The 13,001-nt window shown below is 42.8% G+C and overlaps 1 protein-coding gene across 3 annotated transcripts in view; it reads right to left on the bottom strand.

Annotated features, from left to right (window-relative positions):
• Plppr1 (phospholipid phosphatase related 1) overlaps window positions 1-13,001 on the bottom strand; it is a 225,256-nt gene that overhangs the window by 6,402 nt on the left and 205,853 nt on the right. For all 3 annotated transcript variants that reach the window (XM_026786794.1, XM_026786795.1, XM_026786796.1), the window contains 2 exons: window positions 6,378-6,628; window positions 2,667-2,843 (listed from right to left, as the gene is read on the bottom strand). In XM_026786794.1, the coding sequence (XP_026642595.1) occupies window positions 2,667-2,843; window positions 6,378-6,628 (428 nt within the window). The remainder of the gene's footprint in view (window positions 1-2,666; window positions 2,844-6,377; window positions 6,629-13,001) is intronic.

The raw sequence follows: 13,001 nt of genomic DNA, 5'->3' as shown, positions 1-13,001 counted from the left end.
TATCTATCTATCTATCTATCTATCTATCTATCTATCTATCAATCATCTATCTATCATCTATCTGTCTGTCTGTCTGTCTATCTATCTATCTATCTCTCCATTAAAAAGTTTCCTGTGAAAGATTGTCTACTTTTCTTACTTCCTACCTGAGTCATAAATTTTTACTATCTTCTCTGCCTGTGTTGAATTAATCTTCATCTTTCTATAATTTCTCTTGTTATTCTGCACCTTTGTTTATATGTCTAATGTTAAAACTTTCCTGTAATTTTTCAAACCATACAGAACATTTACACAAACATTTTTACCTGGCTCGCCTCCACCTCACACTACAGCTAGGCTTAAAACTTTGGCCTCGTAGGAAATGGTAGAAGGTGAAGGTGTCAGAGCCTTATATATTTTGAGACTCAATTTCCTGAACAATGAAATGAAGACAAACTATTGCTGGGTGCCCTAGGAACATGCAATTTGAGGTATTTGTAGTATAGGGCATGCAGTAATTGCTCAGGTAACAGTTTCCTTCCTCTTTCCCTGTGTTATTCCTCATGGGAAACAGATACTGACAGCAGTATGGAAGGTGAACAAAGATTATGCTGACATCCCTGGTTTTTGCTTCTCTCTGTCTCCTCCCCAGATATCTGTTCTGGTTTCTTCCACTCTTCCTCTAACTCCACTCTCCTTCCTGTTCCCAGATTGATGCATGTCTCTGAGGTGTGTGTAGATATATGCATGCAAGTGAGCAGGCAGCAATTCAGAAGCAGATCTGGATTTTTAAGTAAAAACCATCAGATGGGTGCAAAACTGACAACAGTTGTCAAACCACTGGAAGCAAAACCAGACTAAACAATAACCGAGGGGTAGGGAAAAACTGCAACCCACTAAGAAAAAGCAAGTCTAATCTTAATGCAGAATCTGCACATGGCACCCAGCAGCCCACAGGCTTTCATGGACATCATCCCTCAAAGACTCCATACAACTGTGTGGGCGGTCTACATGGCCATTTCTTCTCGGCTGGGGATAGTGTGCTCTAGTGTTGTTGGATGTTAAGAAGTTCAACTCTTCTTCCGAGCCTGCCTTTGTTTATGTGCCAGCGAGCTCCCTTGGGAAACACACTGTTTTCTTGAGGTTACATGTAATTCCTGTTCTCTTTCAAAATCTTTCCCAGGGCTTCTCTCTAATGAGCTACCAGCATCATGGAGCATTTTCTGTGACTTCACCTAGAGAATTTGCCCCCCAGCCTCTCCTCTTCTCCCAGTATAAAAAAGAAGGTGGAGGCTGATGGAGGGAATGCTGAGGGACAACAGATCATGTTCTAAAAAAGCGTGTGAACATTCTCAGGAAAAACAGCTGGTCATCTGAGACAGAGGCCGGGATAGTCACACGTGTATTGCTTTGTTAGAGTAGAAAGGAAAAAAAGAGTTACGTCACAGGAATAGATGAGTATAAAATGAGTGTACGTGCGATGCTAGTCTTAAAGGGCCTTGAACTATAAAGGGCAGGATGGGATGGGTAGAAGGTCCCTGGGGATTTTAGTGACCTCTCTTCTTTGGGAAGGATCTTAGTATTGACAGTGGTTTTATTTTATGTAGAGTATGTGAGTTTATCTGCCTGGTGACCTGTTGTTAAAACAACCAACCCAAGAACAAAACTGCACCCTTCTGGTATGTCCTGGAAATATAATATTACAGAGCCATAGAAAGAAATGAATTGTTGCATTCTACAACATGAATGTGTCTCCAGATAAAAATTATCATGGAAGTAAAGTGCCAGAAGATACATCTTATGTGATTTTATGGAAATCCAAAACTAGGAAAAGAAATTAAACCTCTACAGTTGCCCGAGGTGAAGGGGAAAGAAAAAGCAGCAGAGATGCCAAGGTCATCAAATCAGACAGTGTGTACCACCATATCCTACCACACTTCAGTGAAACTGGATAAAACAAGGTAAAAATGAGCACAGATTCTTCTTTTCCAGGCCAAGCCAGATTAAGGGATTTTCCAGATGAGCACATAGATAGGTGTCCATCTCTTCGAAGAACTAAAACATCCTCAGGGCTGTGAAGACACGGAGGCAGCAGCTATGTTTGCTAACATTCTTCAGGGAGGTCAAATGCAAATGCCACTTAGCTGAAATAAAAGGCCAAGAGGCCTCTAAAAGGCAAGTGGTTAGCTGCAGGCTTTCCGTATTTCCGTATTTGTGAGAGGAGATACATGTACACGAAGACAGTTCTGGGTCCATGTCCACTTTTTTTTTTTCAGTGCTATAGGAGAGAGCCTGACCTACTAGTGGCCTTCACCCTCTGTCCTTTGCCTAGAAAAATGTGGCTCCTGAGCACAGGACTTTGACTGTCAATACTAGAACACTCATTTGAGTGTGCACCGTGTTATTTCTCTTCCTGGCCAAGCTGAGAGCTTGAAGAAAAATACGGACCTCTTTCTTGGGGATAGTATTCTCCTTCACTCAATACACATGGTCAGCCAGACCTCTCAAAGGAAGGTACTTTGATTCTGTTCTTGCAGAAATGCATGCATATTCTCTGGACAGTTGCAGCTCAGAAGACAGGGACATGAGGAATAATGACTCAGACTGGAATCTTGAAAACTCAACACACTGTGACTTTACACAGAGGACATAAAAGGGATGAAAGGGAGAGATGGAGGCCCACCTACCAGGAACAGGGCCACTGCGGTGCCCAGGATGAAGCCAGCGATCACATCGGAACAGTGGTTCCGGTACTCTGAGACCCGGTTGAGGCCCGTCAGGAAGGCTGTACAGAGGGTCCCCAAACACAGCACTGGCTTGGCCAGCCTACTGCTCTTGGTCTTGATTGTGCTTGTGATGTACATCTGCAGAGGGAGAGAGACCAGTGAGTAGCAGGCAGTCCTTGTTCTGCTGCATCCACATGAAGGCACTCGTGTGCCAGGTCAGAAACAGGCCTTGACAAAGGGAACCTTAGCAGCTACGTCTCCTTGGACAGCTTCACGAAGCTAGTTAGTTAGACAGGAAACAGTTCAGCAGTGACAATGAACATGGGGTCGTTAGTCACTTTCACATCGCAGTGAGTGTGTGAACAGAAGCTATATTGACAGAAGGAATTGCCGAAGTATAATGGCTGGTTTCAGAACACGCAACTTTTACGTAAAAGAACCAGAGAATTGTGTGATTGCTGTTTAAAAATCGATTTAAAATCCTGGGTATCAATTAAACCTTTTCATTGAACGAGATTGTAGCAGAGGATATCAGGGAGATGAGAGACTTCACACCATACACTTTGCTGCTCCACACAGTACTACTGGCGTCTGCAGACTTTGGGACCATGCTATGAAATTGTTCACCTGCTGACCGATGGACCTAATTTGAATGGCCCAATCCTGAGTACGGGTCACTGCTGTTCTGGAAGTTGGCTCTCACATCAGGGACAAGTGTGATCTGTTCTATCCATCTGTCTACTTCAGAGCGTTGTAAAACATTCAACTCTCCTGTATGCCACAATATGTGAAAGAGGGAGGGACCTGAACCAGATAAAAGATGTGCTCACTGCCACTTGAAATGTGGGCTGCTGTTGTCAAATGTCATTATCACCCCTGATGTCCGGAATTAAGAAACCTGCTTCTAGCAAATGACATCATCATTTCGGTAATTGCTGTAATACACCAGCAGAGGACACTAGTGACCCACCATTTCTCTCTTTTCCTTTTGGATGGACTTCTACATAGACCAGCCTGGTCTTAAACTTGCTACAATCCTGCCTCAGCTTCCCATGTGGGTTCAGGGACTACAGACTTGTCTCGTCATTTCTTATCAAATATGGTGAGTTTAGTAACTCTAAAAAGGCACAAGGAAAGGCTGATATTTAAGATTATAATCTATAGACTGTTGGTTATCTCGAGCACAAATACATTCACATAGATGCATCTGGCAATATTACATGAGAAGATAATTTATAGGAAGATGCTTCAATACCAGCATGAATCCTGGTGGGATAAAGGAGGCTGTTTATCCTATGTAGCATGAGCCACACAAAAATCAGGTAGATTATAAAATACTGTAGTATCCTGACATGGTGGGAATTGTTACTTAAAATGCTGAATGCAAATATATTTGTTCAATTTGATTTTTAATGCTTATATATTGCTTTCTAAGTATGTCTTTTATGGATCTTTCCCATAAAAATATTAACCATTAAGAACACAGACCCCTGGCTGGTATCCTTTGCCATATTAACTGGTACCTAGGAAGCAACTGTTGAACAATGTTTTTATTAGCATTTTCTTCCTATTTGGCACATAACAATAGCAGATATTTGATGTGAGATTCCCCTCTGTATGCTATGAATATCATTGGCTAATAAAGGAACTACTTCGGGCCTATAGCAGAGCTATAGGGGAACAGTGTTAGGTGGGGAAAACTAAACTGAATGCTGGGGGAAAGGAGGCGGAGTCAGAGAGAAGCCATGTAGTCTCGCCGGAGCCAGATGGAACTTTACGTGGTAAGCCACAGCGATGTGGCAATACACAGATTACTAGAAATGGGTTAAATGAATATGTAAGAGCTAGCCAATAAGAAGCTAGAGCTAATGGGCCAAGCAGTGATTTAAATAATACAGTTTCTGTGTGATTATTTTGGGGGCTTCCTCCAACAGATATTTATGTGCACCGTGTAGTGTTTCAGTACCTCTATGCAGCATGGAAACCTGGCAATTAGCATATCCATCAGTCTTGAGTAATCCTGAAAGCATGATTTAGTACACAACAGAAATTGTTGACCCGGTTGGAATGTTGTATCCGGGTTTATCTAACTGAGTGTGAAACCTGATTTGAACGGGTTGATAACTGAATCTTCGGATGATGCCTGCATTGCATGTGCTGTGTGTCCTGCCATATTTGGTTCCTCCTGCTGCCACCAATATTTAGGTCTCATTTGAAGATGACACACTGTCTTAAGTTACCGATTTATTTGTATAATGGCATTATCAAGATTAATTTCACACAGTGGTGACTTGAATCTGATCAAAAGATGAAAGCGGGTGGCAGAAGCACATGGCTTTATATAAATGATGCTCTAGCTCATTTAGGAACAAATCCATATTCTGAAAATGAGAAAACACACTAAGTGCCCCAGAGGATTCCTGGCTTATTTCCCTCCTTTGTTTTGTAAAGAAAGAAAGAAAGAAAGATGTTTAAGCGGGAGACAGCAGATCTGTATTCTCTGTATTTGTGCTTCCTTAACATGGGGGTAGCTGGATTTATTTTGACATGTAGTCATTACAGAGAAGATCCCAAAGGATTAACTAGGAAACTTCCAATGCCTAGGTGGGATGGTCAGGAGCACCAGAGGTGAGCTGTGATTCAGCAGCACCACCTGTCTCAAGCCTGAGGAAGAGGACCTCAGGGTGGTCCAGATGTGCAGTGTGGCTCCAGAGCAGGACACTAGTCTCATGTCTGCCTGCACATCTGCAGTTGAGGCCCAGGTGATGACAGGACTGGACTCAGCGGCACAGAGCCAGAATGCGCCTCCCGCAGTGGCTGGCTGGAGAATGACTGCTGCCCCCTGCAGATGGGGCTGAGGGAGTAAGATGAGGGCATCCCCGAATATCTGGGTGGTTTGAAAGGAGACAGTTCTGTCTTCCTTCTCCATGCCCTACCGGGACTCACTGCGCAATGACTACTTCCATTGGTAAAACACACCAGTGATCTGTGGAATCGGCTTGTGTGTGTGTTCAAGCCAACAGTCGTGCTTCTGAGTTCTGGGTTCAAAGGAAGCTAGATCAAAGATAAAATATAACATTTCCAACATGGACTTTAATTAGAACATAGAAAAAATAAGAAAATACCATCACTTTTCCTCTGATGAGAGCTAATTAATTAATTACAACAATTTTAATAATTAGTAACATTATTTATAATAATACTCAATAATAATATTAATAACTACTACTATTATTATTATTGATAATTAAAAATAAATTTTGTTCTGCTAAGTCATGACCCTAGATGATCAAAGGTCATGTTATCTGGGCAGGGGTGAGAAGTGAAGTTTGGGGTCTTAAATTCTAGAATTTTCCAGCTCCTAACAAAGCAGTAAAGAAAGTTACTAGAGGGCAGGATACGTATGTTTAATCCTGGCCCGTGTACTGTGATGCCAGCCACGCGCCCAAGTCCACACTCGAAAACCTACAGGTAGCCACAAGGAAGGAATGCTTCTGAGGAACCAGCTAAAACTGTGGCAGTGGTGGTGGAATCCCCACACCCTGCCAGGAGCTTGGCCACAGCTCTTGGGCACTCACGAGGCCGTAAGTTGTCCCACCTAGAAACTGGGAGGGTGTAAGTGCGGGATTATCAAATCTCAGCTTGGGGAGACAGTCAGACCCCCGTACTCACTGTGGCGTATAAAGCGGAGTAGATGCTCAGAGCAGCGTGCTTGGAGGGGAAGGACCTCCGCGCCTGTTCAATCACTTCCAGGTCCCCGGTGCAGATGTTGCCGTTGCTGATGAACTGTTGGTGTGCCCGGCAGTCTGTACTGGTATAGTTTGGCTGGCACACTGTCAGGAAGTAGGGTGTGAGGTGACCAGTGACCACTTGCCCGGCGTTTACAAAAATGTCAGTAGCAAAAAGTCCAAAAGCAAACACCCCTACAAGGAGAGTCGAAAGATATCAGAGTGAGGACATGCACCTGTCAGTTGGTTTTCGCCCCAGAGAAGAAGCAGTTGGGAGGGTTCATGATGACACCTTCAAAAAGGTTTCAAAAGTCAAGTTGTCCCTTCACCTTTATCCTTTCAGGGTATGAAGCCTACCTCCTAAATGACCATTTCTTCCAAATCTTGACCGATTATACCGTTGGTGTTTTTATTACTTTGTGTGAGCACTTTAGCAGCTACATTGTCTTAGAGGGAGGAGTTGAAAGTTTGAGTGCCATGCCCTGGGCTCCAGCTTTGGTGCTCAGTTCACATGAGTAGTGTAGCTTCTTTGACCCTCAGGACCCTTGACTGAGAACTAGAGGCAGGACCATATGTACAAACTACCCAGAATGCTGCCTGGGTTTTGTTTTGCTTTTGAGACGGGATCTCATGGAGCCCCAGAATGGTCTCGAACTCCCTATGCAGCCCAGGATGATCTCGAACTCATGGCATTCCTGCTACCACCTCCTAAGTACAGAGATTATGGGAGTTACTGGCCCATCTGGTTAATGCATCGCTGGGAACTGAACCTGGGCCTTTGTGCATGCTAGACAAGCACTCTACCAACTGAGCTACATCGCCAGCCTCATAGTATCGTAAGCGATTCCCCTTCCTATAGAAAACATATCCATTCTATTTTTATTTAGAAATTCAAAGAAGCAATTATCTATAACATCACGGCAAGGGAGAATGAGCGAGATTTCACAGAGCTCCCCACAAGAAGCGAAAATAAAAATATTATTTCAAAAATGTCACTGTATTGTTTTCTTTGATGGGGGAAATAGTAAAGGAGAAAATAGAAAAGAGATTAAAGTCAAGTGTTGTCAGTGGTGTCAAGTGTTGTCAATGGTACTAGCTTCTTGCTGATGCTCCAACAAACTGCTATAAACAGCATGGCTTAAAACAGTGCAGATCTGAATTTTCACCAAGTTCTGCAAGTTGGAAGTTCAGATGAAGCTTTCTTTGGAAAGTCCAAGCTAGAACTCATTCTTTATCTTTTCTGGCACTTAGGAGTTGCCTGCTCTCAGGCACTTACCTTATTCCATTACTCCACCAACTCTGACTTTCTCGCCTATCTAATAAAAACACTTGTGATTGCATTTAATCCAACTGAATAAATCAGGGTAACCTCCTGATCTCGAGATCATAAATGTAAGCACAACTTCAGATTCCCTATTTCTCATAAAATAACAAGTTCACTGTTTCCAGGGACATATTTTTTGGTGGTGTGTGTGTGTGTGTGTGTGTGTGTGTGTGTGTGTGTGTATGTGCATTCTGGTGTGTGTTTGTCAATGTGTGTGAGTACACATGTGAGCATGTGTATATACATATGTGTTTGTGTATGTATGATGTGGGATTCCCCTCTGTATGCTGTAAATGTGTTTTATTACCATTGTCAATAAAGAAGCTATTTTGGCTTATGGCAGGGTAGACTATAGCCAAGTTGGAAGAGATATCGAGAGAGAGAGAGAGTAGGCAGATTCAAAGAGATACCATGTAGCTGCCGAAGGAGGCAGTTGCCTGGAACCTTTCTGGTAAGCCACAGCCTCATGGCAATACACAGATTAATAGAAATGGGTTAATTTAAGATGTAAGAGTTAGTTAATAAGAAGCCCGAGCTAGTAGACCAAGCAGTGTTGTAATTAATATAGTATCAGTGTGATTATTCAGATCTGGGTGGCCGGGAAATGCATGTACAGTCTCCATTTACATATGTATGCATGAATGTATTGTGCATGCGTGTGTGTGTTTATCTGGTTATTGTTTAGCTGAGAAGCTTGTTGCATATGCTACCTCTAATTTTTTAATCTGCTCTCTGGGGTCCTTGATGGAGTTGAAGTTGAAATTTCACAGTTTTAGCTTCAGCAAGTTTGACCACTGATAAGCAGGATTCCTTTTGTTGTTGTTAAAAGCAATTTTTAACTGACATATAAAAGGATAAAATTACTCATACTTAAGGGGTACCCTGTGATATTTGACATGTGTATGTTGTAGAACATTTGAATCATCTGCATCATGACTTAAGTCACCAAAGAATCATTTATGTGCTTTTTCTTCAAACATTTGTCGTTCGTGTTGAAAATAATCAAACTCCTTTTTCCTAGCATTTTTAAATCTACAGTATATTGGGTAGAGAGACGCTACAATGCTTAGGAGCACAGGCTCCTCTTACAGAGGATATGAGTTCAGTTCCCATCATCCACTTGGTGGCCTACAACTATCTGCAACTCTAGTTTTGAGAGATTTGATGCCTTCTGGACTCCGGAATACTGCATGGATGCAGTCCACTAACATTTATACAGGTAAAACACACTAAGGAGTTAAATCAGTCTTTAAAAAGCTGATCCTTACCCTATTGTTAGAGCTACCTTTATCTTTAGTACTCATTGAACAACATTCTCCATCCTACCCTCCACTGCCATTCAGCTTGCTGAAGTTGTACTGGATTCCATCCATGAGTGAGTTTATATAATACTTGGTCTTTCTGTGGCTCTGTACGGTTTCATTTTGATCTGTATTGATTACAATAATTTTCCTTCCCTTGGCTTTTTGAGAACGTGTTTTATCACAATGAGAACTGGCATCTTTAATAGTCAGGCTTAGGGGCTGTGACCCGAGAGAGCAGGCATCCATTGATCATGCCTGGCAGTTTTCCCCCCCAGGCTCTAAAAGTCTGAGTGGTTAAGCATTTCTTACATCTTCAAGTAAGGTTCTTAAAGGCCAGGTCTGTGGCTTGTTCAAGGGGTAATAGTTCTGTCTAGACAATCTTTTCCAGGAAACGAGGGTTATTTATGGTTTGAAAATAGAAAAGAGACAACAATTTCCTCTGGCATTTTATTTGTCAGACAGGCCTTCAACAAGGGCAGCAGTAGGTTTGTGGAAAAGGAGAGTTCCTAGGTTCCCAGGGTCCGTGTCCGATCCGTGTCCGAAGAGCCGGTTTCACTTATTCTCATAGTGATTCTGGGAGGGTGGGCTCTGCACACACTGTCTTGCTATCACGTTTTGCCCTGCTTCCCCATTTTTCTCTGCCTACGTCAGCTTTTCCTGCAGCCTCAACAGCATCCACGCTCCTCACATTTCACTATGATCTGAAGGGTGATGCCCACCTGAGGGATGCCACCTTCCTTTAGCATATGCCATGCCAACGAAAGGGCTGTAGGACCCACAGCGGTGACTTACAGGCAATGTCAGCTCACACTGTGTTTGGTAAAAAGACTCTAGCCATTCCTTTCCTCAACCCTGAACTTCTTGAGATTATTTCTATAATTCTCAGAAACTAAAAAAAACAGTTTTGTTCTTAGAGTTTAGTGAAATAACCTGTATGGTCTCTTCTTCTGAAAGGGATAATGTTAAGAAGAGAGCTTGAAAATGTCTCTGCAATATAGCATAATTCCTACATTATTTGAGATCATAGGTTTTTTTTTTTTTTTTTGTGGTTTTTCGAGACAGGGTTTCTCTGTGGTTTTGGAGCCTGTCCTGGAACTAGCTCTTGCTCTTGTAGACCAGGCTGGTCTCGAACTCACAGAGATCCGCCTGCCTCTGCCTCCCGAGTGCTGGGATTAAAGGCGTGCGCCACCACCGCCCGGCTTGAGATCATAGCTTTTAAAATTTAGAAATGTTTTCCTCAACTTTTCTATTAGCACATACTAATTATATATAATAATGGGGTTCAGTATATTTTCATACATATAGATAATGAATTCTGATCATATTCACCTTTCATTCCCCCCCCCCTTGAGGCCCTGCTCCTCCCACTCGCTATCCTCTCTTACCCACTAGTCTCCCTTCTGCTTCATTGACATATTTGGTGTGTGATCCTTTGACTCTATCACTAAGGCTTTTTACAGAACACAGGAGATTTCTTTACAGGACCATGGCCAGCTATCGGAAACTATACCATTGAAGAAAACATCTTTCCCTTTCTCATCAACCATTCTCTGCTTACAAATCTTCAGTGGTGGCAGGGACTCTGAGCCCATTTCAGCCCCCATAACAGGATGCTGATGGGCCCCATGCTGTGTGGGTACTCGCACCCACCATGAGTTCGGGCCTGAAGCAGCTAAGTCAGGATGAGAAGCCAGCATTCTTCCCATCCCTCCCACCCTCAGCTTCCCTCCAGTTCCTACGTTCTTCTGTGGTAGTCTCTGAGTCTCAGAGGGAGGATATAGATGTCCCATCTTTGGCTGAGAATTCAGCAATTATTCTAAGCACTTTGCTTCCTTATGCATCTCCACAGTTACCATTGAATCCTAAAAAGAAGCTTCTATGCCTCAAAATGAGAGCAGTACCAATATAAAGTTATTCAGAAGACAATTTGGCTGACCCGTCATGTTCATTTAGCAAAATAATGATAATAATAATGATAATGACAATAGCAGTATTTATTTCTCATGATAGAAGCTCTTCAGCCATGGGCTTTTGACATTTACTGTATCAGACTAAACCCAGAGAGAGATTCACTACAAATAACCTAGACAGGAAGTAGGTTAAATCTTTTCCTGTTTCCTTTCCTTCATGTATTGCTCCCTCTTTCTCTGTTTCACCTCGTGTGTGTGTGTGTGTGTGTGTGTGTGTGTGTGTGTGTGTGTAGTGTGGTGTGGTGTGTACAGTTTTATGCCGTGCACTGCACCCCCGTGTCTGCACTCTGTGTGCTGGCACCCAGTTCGCGAGCTTCGGGCAAGGGAGCTTGAGGTTAAAATACACAGACACACACAGACAGAGAGACAGCGACACGGGTCATCCTTGAATTCCCCAAGAATGCCCCTTTGTTGTGTTCAGGGGCAGTCACGCCCCAGCCAAACCCACCAGAAACCACTCTCCTGCCATCAGGAACTCCTGAAGGTCTCGTGCTCAGAGCAGCTGTAGGCACTCAGATCAGGGGATTACAAGAAATTCAGGATCTGGGGCCTCACTGCTCCCAACAGTTTTACTTGGCCATGCACATGAAGTCTCACTTTATAGAAAACTCAAGTTCTCCTCCAAGGTGAGAGGCCAGTAGAAAAAAACTAGAGCTATACTTCCTCTCTCCTTTATTGCCTTGACTGAGATCATGTTTAGACTGCTCAGAAAATGCATCTCCTCGCATCCCATGAGGAGAAATTAGCTTTCAGTTCGCCAGTAAACTAACTCCTGCCCTCTCGAAATGTATTTAGAGGCCTACTGGTATCAACCAGGTAGGGAGGTAGGGAGTGGTGAGGGCTCAGGGTGCTGAGTGCCTCTCTGGGGCACAGAGAGCACATGGCGGGAAGGTAAGAAAGCATGGCAGGCCACTGTGGCTGAGGGGATCTAACAGGGGGCCTGCCACCTAGGGCTGGGACTCAGAGATACACGCAACAATCTGCCCTCCAGCTGTGTCTGAGAAAAAGGGGCATGAGCAAATCCCACTGTTATCTATTGCTGGATGCTCATTGTCTGTATAGACTTTAGTCCATCGCAGGAGTGAGTAGGCGTAGACTCTTGGCTCACAAACAAAGCTGGGTGCCCAGGTGCCATACATTAGTTTTAGGCTTCTTGGACAAGTCAGTTTTAAGCAGGCAGCACAGAAAGCTAACCTTGATTCCTGGCACCCTGTTCACTGGGATTGTCCTTGTAGTGAATGTTTTGTCTTTCTATCAATCAATAGCAAATCTAGACAATCCTTATTGAGCAACAGCCTCCTCTCTCTGTAGAAATTTGCATATCTTTGGCACAAACACCCTATTTAAATTTCCCCATCCATTTTTCTCTGTAACATATATCTTCCAAAAAAATACTTTATTTTTTTATTTTATTTTATTTTATTTTATTTTGATTTTTCGAGACAGGGTTTCTCTGTAGCTTTTGGTTCCTGTCCTGGAACTCGCTCTTGTAGACCAGGCTGGCCTCGAACTCACAGAGATCCGCCTGCCTCTGCCATGATGTTCAATGCCTGACTTTCCAAGTTAGAATAGAAAAATCAACCAGAGTAAATTTTATTCAATTTCCTTGATAAAAATGTCCCCCTCAACACTATTAGAACCTAGCACAAAATCCGTTCTCAATAAATTAATAGTTGAAAGTTGAGTGAACATGACTGACCCCAGTGTCTAAATTATAAATAATTAAGTAGAAATAAAATGATTAGATGAAGTCTCTTTCTAGAATAAGTACATTTAAATGGCTTTCAAAATTGTGACCAATTTCTAGTTCTCAAAAGGCTGCCATTAAGCTTGTCTTTGAATATCAATAATTACAACCATAAAACACAATGACCTCTGAAAGTGCATTTAAAATATTCATGCTTCATTCAGATCACAATTTATGTCAATTAATTAGTGTCATTCATTAACAGTTTACCATGGCATTTTCT

Source organism: Microtus ochrogaster, linkage group LG5 (assembly GCF_000317375.1).
Source record: "Microtus ochrogaster isolate Prairie Vole_2 linkage group LG5, MicOch1.0, whole genome shotgun sequence".
Lineage (NCBI taxonomy): Eukaryota > Metazoa > Chordata > Mammalia > Rodentia > Cricetidae > Microtus > Microtus ochrogaster.
This window is presented reverse-complemented; position numbering and strand designations above follow the sequence as displayed.